At 37.1% G+C, this 16,362-nt stretch overlaps 1 protein-coding gene across 4 annotated transcripts in view; it reads right to left on the reverse strand.

The window, feature by feature from the left end:
- The window catches only part of SLC39A10 (solute carrier family 39 member 10), a 69,961-nt gene that overhangs the window by 10,854 nt on the left and 42,745 nt on the right, over nucleotides 1-16,362 (reverse strand). For all 4 annotated transcript variants that reach the window (XM_054209074.1, XM_054209071.1, XM_054209073.1 and 1 more), the window contains exons 2-8: nucleotides 15,037-16,080; nucleotides 13,782-13,983; nucleotides 7,301-7,470; nucleotides 5,961-6,179; nucleotides 4,442-4,562; nucleotides 2,227-2,595; nucleotides 324-404 (exon numbers count right to left, since the gene is read on the reverse strand). In XM_054209074.1, the coding sequence (XP_054065049.1) occupies nucleotides 324-404; nucleotides 2,227-2,595; nucleotides 4,442-4,562; nucleotides 5,961-6,179; nucleotides 7,301-7,470; nucleotides 13,782-13,983; nucleotides 15,037-16,071 (2,197 nt within the window). In that variant the 5' untranslated portion in view covers nucleotides 16,072-16,080. The remainder of the gene's footprint in view (nucleotides 1-323; nucleotides 405-2,226; nucleotides 2,596-4,441; nucleotides 4,563-5,960; nucleotides 6,180-7,300; nucleotides 7,471-13,781; nucleotides 13,984-15,036; nucleotides 16,081-16,362) is intronic.

Consider the following 16,362-nt stretch of genomic DNA (forward strand, 5'->3'; position numbering starts at 1 on the left):
AGGTGGGGGTCGGTCTCTTCTCCCAAGTAACAGGCCATAGGACGAGAGGAAAGGGCCTCAAGTTGCGCCAGGGGAGGTTTAGATTAGATATCAGGAAAGGATTTTACACTAAAAGTGTTATCAAGCATTAGAACAGGCTGCCCAGGGAAGTGGTTGAATCGCCATCCCTGAAGGTATTCAAAAGACGGGTAGATGTAGAGCTTAGAGATATGGTTTAGTGATGGTTTTTGTCAGAGTTAGGTTGATGGTTGGACTCAATGATCTGAAAGGTCTCTTCCAACCTAGGCGATTCTATGATTCTATGAGTTTATAGAATTAGTTACCTAATTCATGGGGAAGCTCATGGCAAAATACTGCTATAGATGTACTAATTCCTCCTGTCAGTCCAGCACTAAAAGCTGCTCCTAGAAAAAAAAAAAAAAATTCAAATGATATTTTACTACTTTCAAGTCAGAAAATTTAATCAACAGATTTTCCAGAGATGACACCCTTCTCTTAGAATCCACGCTCTAATATTTTTTCATTATGCCTGTGTCCTGTCTGTATATAAATTGAAAATACTGGAAGTATCCTAGATATACATTACCACTGCATACTTTGTTACTCGGTTTATCTGAAAGACAAATCCTGGGAGAGGAGAACGCAACTGAGCGAAATACAGATGTAGGCAACAAGCTAATGCAACAGCACCACGTTTACATTTATAGGAACTCTCAAGTACATCAGGATAGTCAGGAATGCACATGAGCAACAGTCCAGTTCTCTCCTTTCCAGGTTGGAAATCCAAACTAGTATTTAACCCATAACCTCTCTATTTCCTTTATGCTTTTTGTAGAGCACATTAATAAGTCAGACCTGGAAAAATAATAAGGAGAAAAACATCGGCATAAACCTCTTTCAGTAACTTTTGTGTAAGCTAATTTAATTCAATCAACTTTAAGTTCATACCTTAAATAATTCTGAGGGGAGAAAACTGGTATTAAATTGTTATACTGTAGCAGAGAAAGGCATAAGAAGAGCCTGCAGTGAGCGGTCAAAACAGGCAAAATGAAGTAGAAAGAGAAGACGTAATCTGAAGACAGAGAGGAAATTTAACTTTCCTCTGGATTCCTCATAACTTGATATATTAAAAAGATTAACATACTTTTCTAAAATCTACATTTTACCAAACAATCAGCCTTTTGGGCTTGACACAGGAATATTTAGAAATGGAGTTTCAATACAGTGAAGTTCTCAACAGATGGCGTAGTGATCCTTTTTGGCCTTAGAAGCCAGTGTCTAAATGTCTTACCTGTTTAATGTGAAAATGAAGCAAAAAATTAATTTTTATGGAGTTTAGTTTCTTTAGAAATTGGATAAAGTGGAGAAACTGTAGTAGATTCCATTGTTAACTCCAGATCCTAATAAGTGCCTTATCCCCCATACTTCAAAATGGGGATGTTCCTTCTGCTAGTATTTCAGAACCCTGTGCACTATTAGTAGCTACCTTTGTAAAAATTTAAAAGTACGCACTTTCAGTACTCTCATCATCATTTTGACTTGTATGACCTATATTCAAATTAATGTGTTTTAAAGGTCAAATCACATTTACAGGTTTATGTGATTCAAAGTTGATTTAATAAATCTAATAAAATGTTTGGTACTTCTAGTTCTTCTACATTTGGCTACAATAAATCTATAATGACCACAAGCAAAAGCAATACTTTGCTCAAACAAAAATTAAATTATCCTAAGTAGTACTTTCAAAAAATATTATTTCAGTAACCTGATTCATAGTACATTTATTATTTACAAGAACTGTATAATTCTATGTATTAATAATAATAGAAATAGTCTTATTATTATAAATGAATATAATTATAAATAAGACTGAAAGGCACGTATTTATTATTCAAAAGCAAATACTAAGACCCAAACAACAACTGTGCATTACATGCACTCCGTAATTCATAAGGAGATTTGTCTGCACCTATCTTTATTTGGCAGAGACAGCTGCTAGTTACTACCGATACAGTAATCCTGGTGGAAATAGTCACAGAATGTTAACAAAGGGAAGACTGTTACAATTCATGGCCTTTTAATTTCTGCTCTGAAGGACATTAAACAATGCCAGTAACCACAGGAGCTAACCGGAAGCCTTACCTGTGATCACTGATAAGTACAATGTTACCAAATTTACTAAAGGTGAGAAGAAACTGTTGAGAAATACTCAGTGCTTTTGCTTACCGATTGCTAAGCCATCACTAAAGTTGTGAATGCCATCTCCCATAATTACCATCCAAGCAATATTAGCTATCCCAGTATCTTTCAGGTCTTTTCCAGAATGACAGTGGCCATGGGAATGATGGGAATGTTTGTGATGCCAGTGGTGACTGTGTTTTCTAGCTATCATTTTATCTTCGCCATGGCTGTCATACTCTGAATCGTGAAGATCATGCTCTTGAGCAGCATGTGAGACATCGTTGTGAGAATGATGCATATTGTTGTCCTCTTCTACAGACAAGAAGTTCTTGGGAGGGGATTCCAGCTGGCCATCTAAATCAGTTAGTTCAGTTTCATTGAGTCGATCTTCAGATAAAACTGAGTCATCTGCTCCTACATTGAAGCCAGTTGGGAGAGACGCTGCGTTAATTCTTATTTAAAATATCACCAGCAACTACTGCATCATTGAGCTAAGAATTTAATTGCTTCGTGAAAGCAAAAAAAGTATTTTAACACATCCCAATCTACTAACTTTGTTGTCAATGTTCAGCCAAAAAGAATGAGTTTCTCACTGCCCCATTTTTTCACTAATTCGCATGCACAGCATACAGAAGTCTCCACTACGAGGCAACAGCACTGCATCCATAGCAATCTGTAATTTTGCTACTGATGAAGTTTATGGTTCAACACCGGAAAAGGACAGTTGCCAGAATGATAATAATGTTTCATAATCTGTAGACAGAATCTGAATGGCTAAGGAAACCTTAACTGGCTACTCTCGGTGCGTGCCCATACAGGTCACAACTCAGCCTTCACTGAAGCGTACCAGGATCTGCCACTGACGCAACAGATCTTTAAATAGTTTCTATATTGCATGCATCTTTGTGTCGGAATCTTGTGTCATATAGTGAGCTCCTTCAATGTAGCTCATTACCCTGATAGCAATCAAAGCCGTTTTTACAAAGAAATATGAAGTGAGAACAATGCAGAAGGCATATGTGCATGGATTTAAAGTCTACTAATATTTCTGAAGTGTTAATAAATAAAGGAAATTGGCAATCTATGTGTGTTAATAAATAAAGGAAACTGGCAATCTATGTGCCAGGAAACAAAACCAGTGGTGCAGAAAAAGCAGTTCTGGACAAAGAAGTTACTAGCTCACAATAATTCATCAAAAATATTTCAGAATCAAAAAAAAGGAAACATTATTTGGAGGCTATTTAAAAAGAAATCAAATGGCCATTCATATCAGCGGTAGCGGTACAGCAGTTCAAAACTCAAATTCAGGATGGGCTTCCAGTACCTGTAGTACAAACGATTTACTGATCAACAGAGTGCACTTTCAGAACACTGTTATAAAACTAGTACATACTCCATGCCATTAGAAACAAAATTCGTCTGATCACCCATTAAAAGAAAATGAAGACATTTGAACTAGATGTACCACCATCCTCACAGATGAAAGTCTTTCTATGTTCTATGTCAACGTCCCAAATCCCATTTTAAGTTGTTTGAATGGAGAAGGCTACAGTCGTAACTCTCCCTTCTACAAACGATTCAAATTAACAAAGTTGCATTTGTATAAATGTAGCCTATGGATTCTTCATCAACCAATTAATTCAGCAGCAATGCAGGCAACGGAAAGGGAAGTTTATGAAGCAAAGCCCTTCCCCTTCCCCCACCCCTTCAAGAAGGGTGATAGAGCATTCAGACTGTCATGAAGGAACGGTATGTGAAAGTTGGTTTGGATACTTGAGGAACATTCAGGATACTTGGTTGTATTTATGCAAATAAATTAATTTTGTTTGGCCTTCTCAGCCAAACTGTAATTGGTCAGAGGCTGGAATCTTCGAAGTGTAACAGATATCCCCTTTCAGGTTGTGTGTGTTCATTTTTGATCTAATTTTTGCCAGGGCTGAGCTAGTCAGGCTCAGCTTATCTAAAACCACCCCCAAAACAAACAAATAAAAAAACCCCCAAAGAACCACAGCCACCTAAAACCTGACTGCTTCAGAAGTCTGAGAACCATCTGTATGGCATATTAGGAAGTGTTCAAAGTGCCCTCAGATCTAAGGAAAACAAAATAAAAAGAGACTTAATAGGGAAAGCCTATTAAATCTTATTAACAATGATTTGCATAATAGCAGCAAAACTGTACAAGAGGTTACATGCTACATGCCATAGGTTACATGCCATTACTTTGAATCTCATAATCAGAGAAAATTCTGAAAATGCCTACCTGCAAGGGGTTTGAGCTGAAGCCAGTCAGCATCTGGTCTATTATTTAATTTGTGATCGGAAAGTTTCCTTCCAATTGGTGATTCTTCAGTCTGTTTTTTCTTGCACCATTTCTGCTTACTCTGCAACAGGAGACAGGTAACATCTGGTTTGTAAAAGGACATTGATGGAAATAAAAGAAACTCAAAAGTTGTCAAAAAATCTCTTAAAAAAAAGACTAAGTTACTCTCTCTTAATATGCCTAACAGAAGTATGTGACTAGAGAACTACAGAATGTTAATCATCTAAGGCTCAGCAACGATACCTATCCCAGTGGAAATTCTTAAGTACCTACCAAGGAGTCTCACTCTCACCCACAGACAGACAGTATTTCACTTCAGTAACAGAGTACATGATGCCACGGATTGCTCCAGCAGCCCAGAAACACATGTATATAGAGTTATTATATTTGCTTATTTTGTTCAAGAAAGCAAGCGCGCAGCAAGAACAGCTCCTCTATTTTGTTCAACTTTAAGTTTTACACTCCTATAACTTCCTTGTATTTTCCTTTAGAGAAAAACTTGCTACTTTCCTATCTGCTGCCCAATACAACGGAGATCACAGATTTGCCGCAGCAGCCTAGGGGATTTAATTATTTAATTAATCTCAAAGAAGATATGCTCAGTGCGACAGCTTATATCTCTCTATCAGAAGATCTAAGAAATGCCTCCTCCAACACAGAAAATCTTTTGCTGCCTGCACAGCTTAGGCAGCGAGTCTGATGTGAAAACAGAGGATTTTAAATTTCTCCATGCACGTTTTGGGAGAAGCAGTTATAGTTTCACCAAAAAAATCAAAGTCGAATGATGGAGGCAAAAGCTAAAAGTGTATTTATAATGACTGTTGAAAGAATATGGCTCTTTGGTGGCTTGACTTTCTACCCACTGTCACACTCCCCCTGAGGTACTTGCTCTACTTTTATACTACCATCATGAATACAGCGTGCTCCCAGCCCTAAAAATCCAATCATTTTCAGGGAAAGGAGTTAAAATCTTACTGGTAATTTATAGAAAGCAGAGGTCTGCAAATTCTGGCATTTTTTCATACGGAAAAACTGAATACCTCTGTTAGACTGACATTGTTAGCTAATAGTATACAGTTAAATTTCTTGTCAATTGTCTGACAATTGTCTGGCTCTGTTACCACTTCTTTCCTACATACTGCCTTTTATATTTTTGCAAAACGATCACAGTGCTTTAGAGAAAGAGCTGTAATCTCTTTTTACTTAGATCTATCTCCAAATACATCTGGCCAAAAAGCAGCAACTTCCCCCACCAGATTTGTACTTGGTCTTTCCAAATTACCTTGTTAAGAAAGGCAACCTCTTTTAGAAAAGCGTTTCTTCACATGAAATCAAACAATGCAGATTAGCACCACTTCACGTTCACAGAATAATGAATCATCACAGACAATTCCTCAACACTTGGAAGATAACTTCAGGTAATATATATTTTAAAATAGCCTGCAATTTCAGTGCGTACCTTTTGTTTATTGTAATGCTTGTACATTCTTATACAATGTTCAATGATGAACAAAACATAAATGCCTCCAAGTGCCACAAGACCCTTCAGCACTGGGTCATTTTCTTCTAGAAAGCCTTCAGGCTGTACTCCATGTCCGTGGGCATGTCGATGAGACCGCTTGTGTTCATGAACATGACCTTGGCCATGGTGGTGACTGTGGTTGTGGCCTCCATGTGACTATTAGGAGAGAAAATAATAACACAGCATGACCTGGTGCCATCAGGAGCCTGAAATGGCTCCAAGCTCAGATGACAAGATATGTAACCCCACCAGAATAGTAGCATAAGTGGACTTTTAAAGTTGGGTTGGGTTTGTGGTTTTTTGTTGTTTTGGCTTTTTTTCTTTTTTTTTTTTTTTTAAATACAAAAACATTTTACCACAGAAATTTTTCATTAGACTATTCATTACCCTAATCAATAAAAAACTATTCCTCTGGGAAATTTTTAGGGCGGGAGTGGGAGATAATCTAACTTCAGCTTTTTTCTGTCACAATGCTGAAGATAATGAGACTGTCACAATGCTAAAGATAATGAGACTAACGCTCAGAAATGTCACAAGGAATTACCATTCCTACACTCCCATTAGCAACCAAACCTCATGATTTTTTTTAACTATTACAGTCAATTACAGCCTTAATTCTGATCTGAAATATAAACTTTCAAAAACAATAGATGATAAAAAATTTGTATTAGCACTTACGCAAAGAAAATGTGTAAACATTAAGTCTTTTTGCTATAAGAACTAAGGTAACAACATTTTAGAAACATTTCTCCTTCTAAGAATTACAGTATACCATCACAAATTAAAAACTGCTTACCTTCCCAGGAACTTGGACATTTTCTTGATTCGGTAAGTTAGAGGGTACTTTCTCCCCAAAAGCTAGTAACCAGGAAGGTTAATTCCCCTGATGTACTTTTAGGTGGTCCTGATACACAAGTATCAATAGGCAAGAGACTATAATACTGCTAAAATACTCTTGTTCGTCTCATTAGGTGTTTTAAAATACTGTGACAGAAGTTAAACTATGAATAAATAGACAACTACTTTTTTATTTTTCACTTAAGAAACACACATTTTTCTTTTTCTTTTTCCCTTTTTTCTTTTTCCCTTAAGAAACACATATTTCCTTTCTTTTTGTTAACAGAAAGTCTTGAATGCTGTTTCAGGATGTCCCTCATAGTCAAATCAATCTACACCTGCATCAGTGAACATTTATTTGTTGATACTTGTCAAAGCATTCTTTGAAAATTCTATATACAGTTACAATTAAGAATAAAAGCTAAGGAAGCAATACTTACATGTGGCAACAGATGGAGCAGTGCATCTCCACTCATTGTTCCTACAGCCAGAGCTACCAAGAAAGTTAGAAGAAATTTGAAGCACCATTGGTTAATGATGGGAATCAAGATCACACCTAGCAAGGAAAGCAGGCTAATGACGGTGATAGAGATGATACCACAAAACCAGGCTGTGGGAAGAAATGAATACAGAAAGGTTGTCAGAACAATACTTGTAAAACTTTGAAGACTGATTAATGACTTTCAACTATCTCTTAAAAAGGTGACTTTCCTTTAGCCTAAGTTGTGTGATTGTTCATTCAAAAGGTGCTGAAAAATATGAAGGCAGTACTGAAGTTCACAGCAAAATATACACAGGCTTATTCATGGTACAGTACAATATAGTGAAAGACATGAGAAGACACTCAGCTAAGAAGAGCCCCAGCAATTCTTCCTGATTGTAAATTCCAGGCTTACCTCTGTAGCCCTTCATGAAACGCAAAAAGCAAGAGATTTCATGTTGGAAGAAAAACATCTTTGCTACTTAACTTACTAGGGCTTTATGAGCACTAATTCATATTTAACATTTGTTTTTAACACGATTCTGATGCAAAATTTAACTGGAATCAGTATTTCTCCATCTTTGTTAGAAGTAACATGTTCAGGTAGGCATCATTCTCTTCACCTGGTGCTTTGAAATATACATTTTTATTTATGAGAAATAATTAAGACTCAACCTTTGACAGACGAACTTTAAAATCAAATGCTATAATAAGAACTTGAAGAGCTGAAAGCAACTTGCTACCAACAAAACGCAGTACATACTCATCATGGTTTAACCCCAGCCAGCAGCTAGGACCACGCAGCCGCTCGCTCAGTTCTCTCCCTCCCATCCAAAGGGGTAGGGAGAAGAGAGAAAAAAGGAGGGAAAGGGAAAAAAACCAACCTCGTGGGCTGATATAAAGACAGTTTAATAGAACAATAACAGAAAAGGAAAATAACAATAATAGTAAAGGAATATACAAGATGAAGTAATACAACGCAAGTCACTCTTGCCACCTGGTGAATTGGTTGCCCAGCCTGTCCCGAGCAGAGATCGAGGATTCCCTTCCTGCCCCGGGCCAACCCCCGTTTATACACTGAGCACGACATCTATGATACAGAATATTCCGTTGGCCAGCTTATTATGTCTGTGATCCCTCTCCACTTCTCTGGAAAGCTGACAAAAGTCCTTGAATAACATAAACATCACCTGGCAACAACCAAAACAATATGCATTATCAACATTCCTCTCATACCAAATCTGAAAGACAGTAGACACTAGAAAGAAAACGGACTCTGTCCCAGCTGAAACCAGGACAATATTTTTTCTGAGAACCTCTATTGTCATTCGAAGAAAAAGTGATAATGGGATATGGTACACTCAATGTAATGTTAATTAGGGAAGATGTGCAAATTTCTATATGACATGGAAAAGGAGGAATTACACAAGAAACAGATCCTATAAGCAAAGAAACATGACTCTTGCAGTCAGCATCTCACCCTTATAAAAATATTTTTTCTTCTACTTTTCCAAGTCATCAGTAAGGCTAAGAATTAAAAAGTGTTGTGTTATTTTTCCTTTCTCTGCTTCTCTATCACTGCTCTTGTTTCTTCCCATCACAGAAACTTCAAAGAAAGTAAGAACTGCTTAATTCCAAGAATACAGTTCAAAAGGTTCACAGTCCCAAAGACAGGAATAGTTGGGGCTCCTATTTTACAAACATTAACTGTTTGAGCTGAGATCTTTCATGAACATGATTTCCTCAATCTGAACTTCTTTTTTTTCTTCATTTATTTTAAATTAGCTTAAATGCTTCAGGTTTTTTCCTAGCTTCATTCTTAACCAAAAATGTCCACGCAGTTTCCCAAGTTTAATGGAAGTTAACAAGTCCTCATTTAAAATCATTAGCATCTCCATACTTTGGTGCACGATATGATTTCCTTACATCTATGAATGTCCGCTCATTTTTGATCAAGTTTTGATCAAGTGGAGGAAAATATCCTGGGAAATGGGGGGGCAGGGGGAGAGACGAGAAGACAGGAGGAATGAATATGTCATCACTGCTCAATGTATTTTATAATTTAGTAGTCAAATGTCACAAGAATTAGATCTGTATCAAAAACACTACAGACAAGACTTTGCCACTAGGACTGTGGCTGCTGCAGCCTGGTCTGGTTCAACACCAAAACTCACAATATCTGCTGTTTCTAATTTTATTTTTGGATATTCATTCTTATGAAGTCTGTAGCTGTCATTCCGCAACAGTACAGAAAAGGAAACAATTCCATTCAAATGCAAAGGGTACAAGAGCACATCCACCAGGGAAACTGACTGGAAACAGCTTTAGAAAGTACACAGCGTACACGGAAATGCATATTGATACTGAGGGGAAAACAGAGCTGGTGAAAAGGCAAAGACTGCCACCAGAGGAGGAACTAAAAAACAGAGGTTGGAATATGGGAATACAAAAGTAGGTCTAGAGTGGAAGCAGAACCCTGCTGACCAAAATACTGCCACTACATAGCCTTGATTCATCCCCAGAGCACTTCAATCATGTACTCTGGATTAACAGGCTCTGCTGAAAGGAACAGCATACATGGATTTGTAATCCAATACTGAATCATAAGTAGCCCAAATAAAAATTACACAGTTGTTTGGCAGGACATTGGATCTCCAATCTGGACACCAACATTATTATGTTAAGTGCCAGGTTAAATGACCAACAGCCTTACATGGAGAAAAATGGAAAGGAGATTATGCCAACTGGCTTAAGTTTCATATGTCATAGCATAGGTTTGGCAAACGCATCTCTGAAGGCCTTACATACTCTTACGATTGATACAGTATCTAAACACGGCACCATGATTAAGATGAGGCACATGAGAATTAGAATACGGAACCTGTGCATCTCTCAATCTTGGTCGTCAGCTTCTGTCTCTGTTTAAACTCTTAAAAAATGGTATGGAACCAAAATTATCAGCAAAAGCTTGCTGTCAAGTCAAAGATAAAAACATCTATTATATACAAAAGCTATGCCTGATCCCACAGTGACACACAAGTACAAACTCTCATATAAAAAGGACTACTAAGGAAGACAGGAAAAAATTCTGACCCAAAATTTTATTGAAGGATTTCACTCAACTGTAGCGTTCAAAACACTAAAATATTATGGAAGTAGAACTAATATGCAATATTATGAACACTGCAAGAGCTCTTAAGTTATAAAAGAACTCGGTGTACAACACTCCTAGGAATACTGTATGAAGCTCGGTCAATGAGGTGAAGCTATTGTGCACTGGCTTATAAAATACTTCTGTGGAAAAAAGCAAGAGGGAGGTGACCAGACAATTTCTTCAGTAAGGGACCTCTGTTCCAACAGTGGGTAGCAAACAAAACACAGTGTTTGCACTAGATTTGGACACCTATCTGTAAATTAAAACAGACTAAAAGGGTAGTAAGGTGGACTCCTTGTAAGGCTGAGCACAGTTAGCTACCTGCAGACTTTAAAAGAACGCAGGCTAGCAGAAAGGCTCCACTGAAGCAAAGCCTCCCTGGGTTCAGGGAATGGTAAACTCCAGGGAAGACTGGCATCTGCACAGGCAGATTTACAAGACATATCTGTTCTGAAATACATCTAATCAACAGCTCTAACTGATCTCCATCTTTAAAAAAATTGCTCACTGTTTATTGTATCACTTCTGTTAGCTTGATGGATAGCTGGTTTACCTTTCCTTTCAAGTTAAGTTGTTTAGGAGCCCTCAATGGTAACAAGGCCACCTCTTCCAATAGGTACACTGTGAAAGCTCAATTGTATGTATAAGCCCTTGAAAATCCTCTATTAGAAGATGTTACAGAACTATCTGTAAATTACAGGAAGAAAACCCAATATGGCTTCATAAGTTTTTGGTCGTCATTTAATTAAATTACTTTGCTTTAGAAAACTGCACTATTAGAACTCATGGAAACCTTACAGGTTAGTATCAATGAACAGAAGCAGTATTGGTCCATTAAGTTTTTTTGAAAGCTTTAATTAAAACTAAAGAAAAACACAGAAAGCTAGTGTTTGAAAATGTCTGCATCCTCCTAACTTTGGCAAATACTTGTATCTAAACATGTTTACATTAGCTTGGGTAAGAACACATTTTCATTTTAGTAGAATCCTACAACGCGCAGATTAAGTTACTCTATGACTGACATTTGTCCTACACCTCCCACAATTCCCATATACCAGTTAAGATTGGTTATTCTGCAATTCACTTACTTAAGAGGGAAAATTATTATTACATCAAACTGAAGTCTCACTGCAGTTAATACAACAGTATACAGGAAACTGTTATGAAGAATAATTTATTATTATCTAATGAAGTTGACCTGTTTCAGAGGTTACTGTTTGTTTTCAGAGCCAAGTCAGTAAGTTAAAAAACAATTTTTTTACAATTAGCTGGAAAATGTGTTGTTTATACTCAATATATCAGATGCCATAAAACATGTTAAGTGTTCACAATACCTTCACTAATTTTGAAAATTAAGTCTCTTAAAATGTTTAAGGTCTTTGAGCTGAGATATTCATCAACTCCCTTACTCATTACAGGGAAAGAAAATACATTATTTTAAAAAGAAGCACTGATCTGTAGAAACTTTCTAATTAAACTGGTTCAAAGCATGTGCAACATGGCAGTTTTGTACATGGTTTCAACATTTTAACTGGCAGAAAATGCTTAGAGCTATTCTACAAATCCTCTTGGTAATAAGGCAGGGGTCAACTCTTACTGCAATGAGACTACCCCACAAAACAATTAGCTACCATATAAAACACACAGTATATTTGGTTTACAGCAATCTTTGAACAGTTAACAAGATAGTAGCTGTGTCACTTCAGGAGATTTATGTATAACAAGTTAATTATTTTAATGACTCCAGCATTGTTAAAAAAATTTACCAGCAATGCATTCTTTCCATCAATTATTAACATCTATGAGAACGTAGTTACTTCAAGCTTTATTTCTAATGATGCTAATAAGGACCTATATACTAATCAATATTCACAATTACCAATATTCACAATTACCAATTACCACAGCTAAGCATCTGCCAACAGTTCCATTATAATTTATGAAAGATAGCAGTAGTAAACATGTATTTTAAAAGTATACTCAGTTAGGACAAGGGGTAATGGCTTCAAATTGGAAGAGGGGAGATTTAGATTAGATATTAGGAAGAAATTCTTTACTGTGAGGGTGGTGAGACACTGGAACATGCTGCCCAGGGAGGTTGTGGATACCCCACCCCAGGAAGTGTTCAAGGCCAGGCTGGATGGGGCTTTGAGCAGCCCGGTCTAGTGGGAGTTGTCCCTGCCCATGGCAGGGGGGTGGAACTAAATGGCCTTTAAGGTCCCTTCCAACCCAAACCATTCTATGATTCTATGAAATCACAACAATGGATGCTGCCCTTTTACTGCTTTAACAACAGTAGATACATTTTTAGTTTAGAACTATGGTAAGAACAAAAAAAAGTCTACTGATTTTTACTCAAAGCGCACACACACACACTTAAAACTGCCAACAGAGGATTCTGATTGAATACTTCTCATATACTAAGGAGTAGTAAAAAATAGTTGGCATCGGAAGTCAGAAAAAGGAACTGTTGTCAGAAATGGCAATTCAAATGCTCTTGTAACTTGCGTAAGTCTTTATATTTCTTAAGTTCACAAAAAATTCTGGATGTCAATTCTACAAATTTGCATCACTGCTAGAATATAAAACCAGTTGCATCTGAAATCATATTTTCTAGTGAATGAACTGTGATGAAGGTGCTGTTCTCTATTCCTGAATGAGTATATCCAGGTCAAATTTATTAAGAAAATTTGTGCCAAAGTAACACTGCAACTTTCCAACTTTGAGATAAACATATGAAACGCCTCAGTCACACTAAGAGAAAAAGACATAACATATTTTAAATTGTGGAAATAATCCAAAGTGTGGGTGGACTTGCTCATGCCTAAAGCTCCTCTGCCTCCAAAGATTCTGTACTTTGCCTATGCTCCTATAACAAAAAGAGTCCAACATATAAAGATATCTGGGAAGAATCCAGGCCAAAATGCCTGGGCCACAGGCCCAATGATAGGACATTAGGCCTCAAAGACACAAGACAAAAAAAGAAATAAAAATAAGCAAACATAAAGTAAATGTGAAAATAACAAAAAAGGATAAAATGTACAAGAAAGAAAGGTATGCCTCCCTGAGCCATGGTTACTTAGGAGAAGCTATTATACCACCAAACAGGACGCTATTTCTCCTGACTTGAAGGAGCATGCTGTCTCAAATTTCTTCTACTAAATATGTTAAATTTCAACTATTCCTTCACTCTACAGTCAATGCTAAGTTGTATGACATTTCAAACTTTGAAGTTAATATTTACAATGCAAAATAATTGTGAAGGCTTTAGATGTTACACACCTACCTGATGCACCTGTTTTATCCTTATTCTCAATTGACGCATTTTTACTTTTCATAAAATCTTCAAGCTCATCATAATGTACAATACAAAGTCTTCTCTCAATCTGGTACAGCAAAGCAGGACACATATATACAAACATTTCAGGAGATATCGGAGAGCTGGTTTCCAGACCATAGTACCGTAGCAGCTGGGTAACATTTAAACACTGCAAGCAAATCGTACAAAGAAATTAAATATGAAAGCAACTATTTCATTAAAAAAATACCGTTATGGAAAATTTAGCATATGATTTAAGAACACAAACAGAAAGTCGAAACACTGGTCCACAACCAGTGCTAAAACATGTCTAAGCTGATCTAAGTGGTTTTTGAGGGGAAAGAAACAGTAAAAATACCTGGACTATAAACTCAGTCTCCTAACACCTATATAATTTTTGATAAATGTCAGGGAAAATAAGTTTCCATATTCTTTACTATTACACAGTACAAGCAATGCAGAAAGAGCAAAAGGAAAGGAGTGGAAGAACATAAACCCAAAACAGGTTTTCTAACACTTCTCTTCACCTACCAACCTTCTGTGTTTGGAGTTTCACTTTTTAGTTTGGTTTAAAACCTCAAACTTGGCACTCACTCCATCCTTTCCTATCCTGACTTCTAGTTTAAAACTATATCAAAACGTCCTGCTTCTGTAAAGGGGGGAAGAGAAAGTATATTTATGGTCCTAGCAGAAATAATGGACGCTGAAGGGAGAAATGGAAGAGCTTACGCTGAACACAGTGCTACAGAAGCTCTATATACACTGCTTCACTATCTCTTAGGACAAAGAAATTAGAAGCATGTTGAAAAGATGCAGGTGTTTCTTTTAGCAAAGAGTCTCCGTGCAGTTTCCAAAAATGTTAATGATCTTCAACGCAGAAAGAAGTCCAAAAAAAGGTGTGTGTGGGAAGTATTCATGAATATTGGGAAGGGAAGAAACCCCACAAGTAAGCAGGGTATCTCAGAAAGCTTTAAGTATCTCCTTTATACAGGTAAATTGGCAAGAAGATAGATTTTTGAGAAAATATGTATGATGGGCAGACAGAAATGAAAACTCATAAAGTAAACTCAAAACTGTGGCAGTGGCCTTTAGTGTTTTCACTCTGCTACCTGTATTAGACAAGGGTTGCCAACGTGCTTCTGCGTTATTTGTGGGCATGAACCTTGAATTATTATGCAACAACAGCAAAAATGAACTTAAAGGTTCTCCATTTCATACTCACCTCTTCACGATCACGTTCATCTCCACTGTGATCCTTATGACTACGCATTGAAAAAATGGGATGTTTTCTTACACTATGATGTGCCTCTCGCTTGCTGGTATGGTGGTGTCCATCCTCATTACCTAAACTGGAATCTTGATGTCCACGACTAGTAGAACGATCACTACTGTGTTCATGATGGTGTCCATGCAAGTGAGATGCATCATGTACATGACCATCCTTGTGAACACGACCGTGAACACGATCTGGGGCATAATCCCGTGTAGCATTTCCTGAAGTCTCACTGATCTTCTTTTGCTTCTTCTTCTGTTTCCATCGTTTTCTTTCTGGCTGATCCTGAGTAGTGTTTGTCTCTGTTGAAGGTTCATGGTTCTGTTCTCCATGTTCACTATGACTAACTGAATCATTACGAGAATGATGTGTACCATTATGGTCATGATGATGTAGACGAGGGTGGTGATGATGGTGATGGCGACTCTGATCATGAATGTGTTTGCCATCATCTTTTACTGATGGCACAACTGCGTCTCTCTCAGGGTCACATTTATGATTTCTCTTTGCGGCCATACCAATCGTGGTTTGGTTTTCTGAATCTGAGTGGCTATGAGGATGGTTACGAGAGTGAGAATGCTTTCCTTCCTGTACTTCTAAAGCATATAAGTGAGAAACGTGATCATGGCCAATATCATTATGATTTATCATCACTACTTTTACCTCTCCTAAACCAAGGCTTACTAAAAGTTTTTCCAGGCCAAAAAAAGATAATCTTCCATTTTCACCGTAACGATCAAAAATCTTTTCAATGTAGTATTTTTGTTCATTTTCAGCTTCCAACGTTGAAAATTTACTCGGCACAGATTCTGTTCCTCCATTCTGCAAGTAGGACATATTTGAAATCTGATAGTCATTATGGTAGTGTACATCTCCCTCTTTAGGACTGTGGTCGTGTCCATCTTCATGGCAATGATTGCACTGATGAAAGATAAATGTCAGCAAACAAATGATGCAAAATTTTGTGTGCATGTGTACCTTCATCTCTGTTTCCTACAAGAAACACAAGGGGAAGCACTTAGGTGTAAAAGTAATCTCAACATTTGTACTACATGAGTATCACTCTGGCACTTATTTGTACCAATTGAATGACTCACAAATCTTTTTAGATATTGGTGTTAACAGAATAACAATTGCAGTATTTTTACTGAAATAATTGCATTAATGTACTTTTCTGATCCAACAGTAAGATAGGCTCTGTGTATTTTAGAGATGCAGTCTTACCATACTTACAGGAGAGTTACAAGAAAAAGATCAGCATTTACAGTCAGTCAG

Source organism: Rissa tridactyla, chromosome 7, assembly GCF_028500815.1.
Source record: "Rissa tridactyla isolate bRisTri1 chromosome 7, bRisTri1.patW.cur.20221130, whole genome shotgun sequence".
NCBI lineage: Eukaryota > Metazoa > Chordata > Aves > Charadriiformes > Laridae > Rissa > Rissa tridactyla.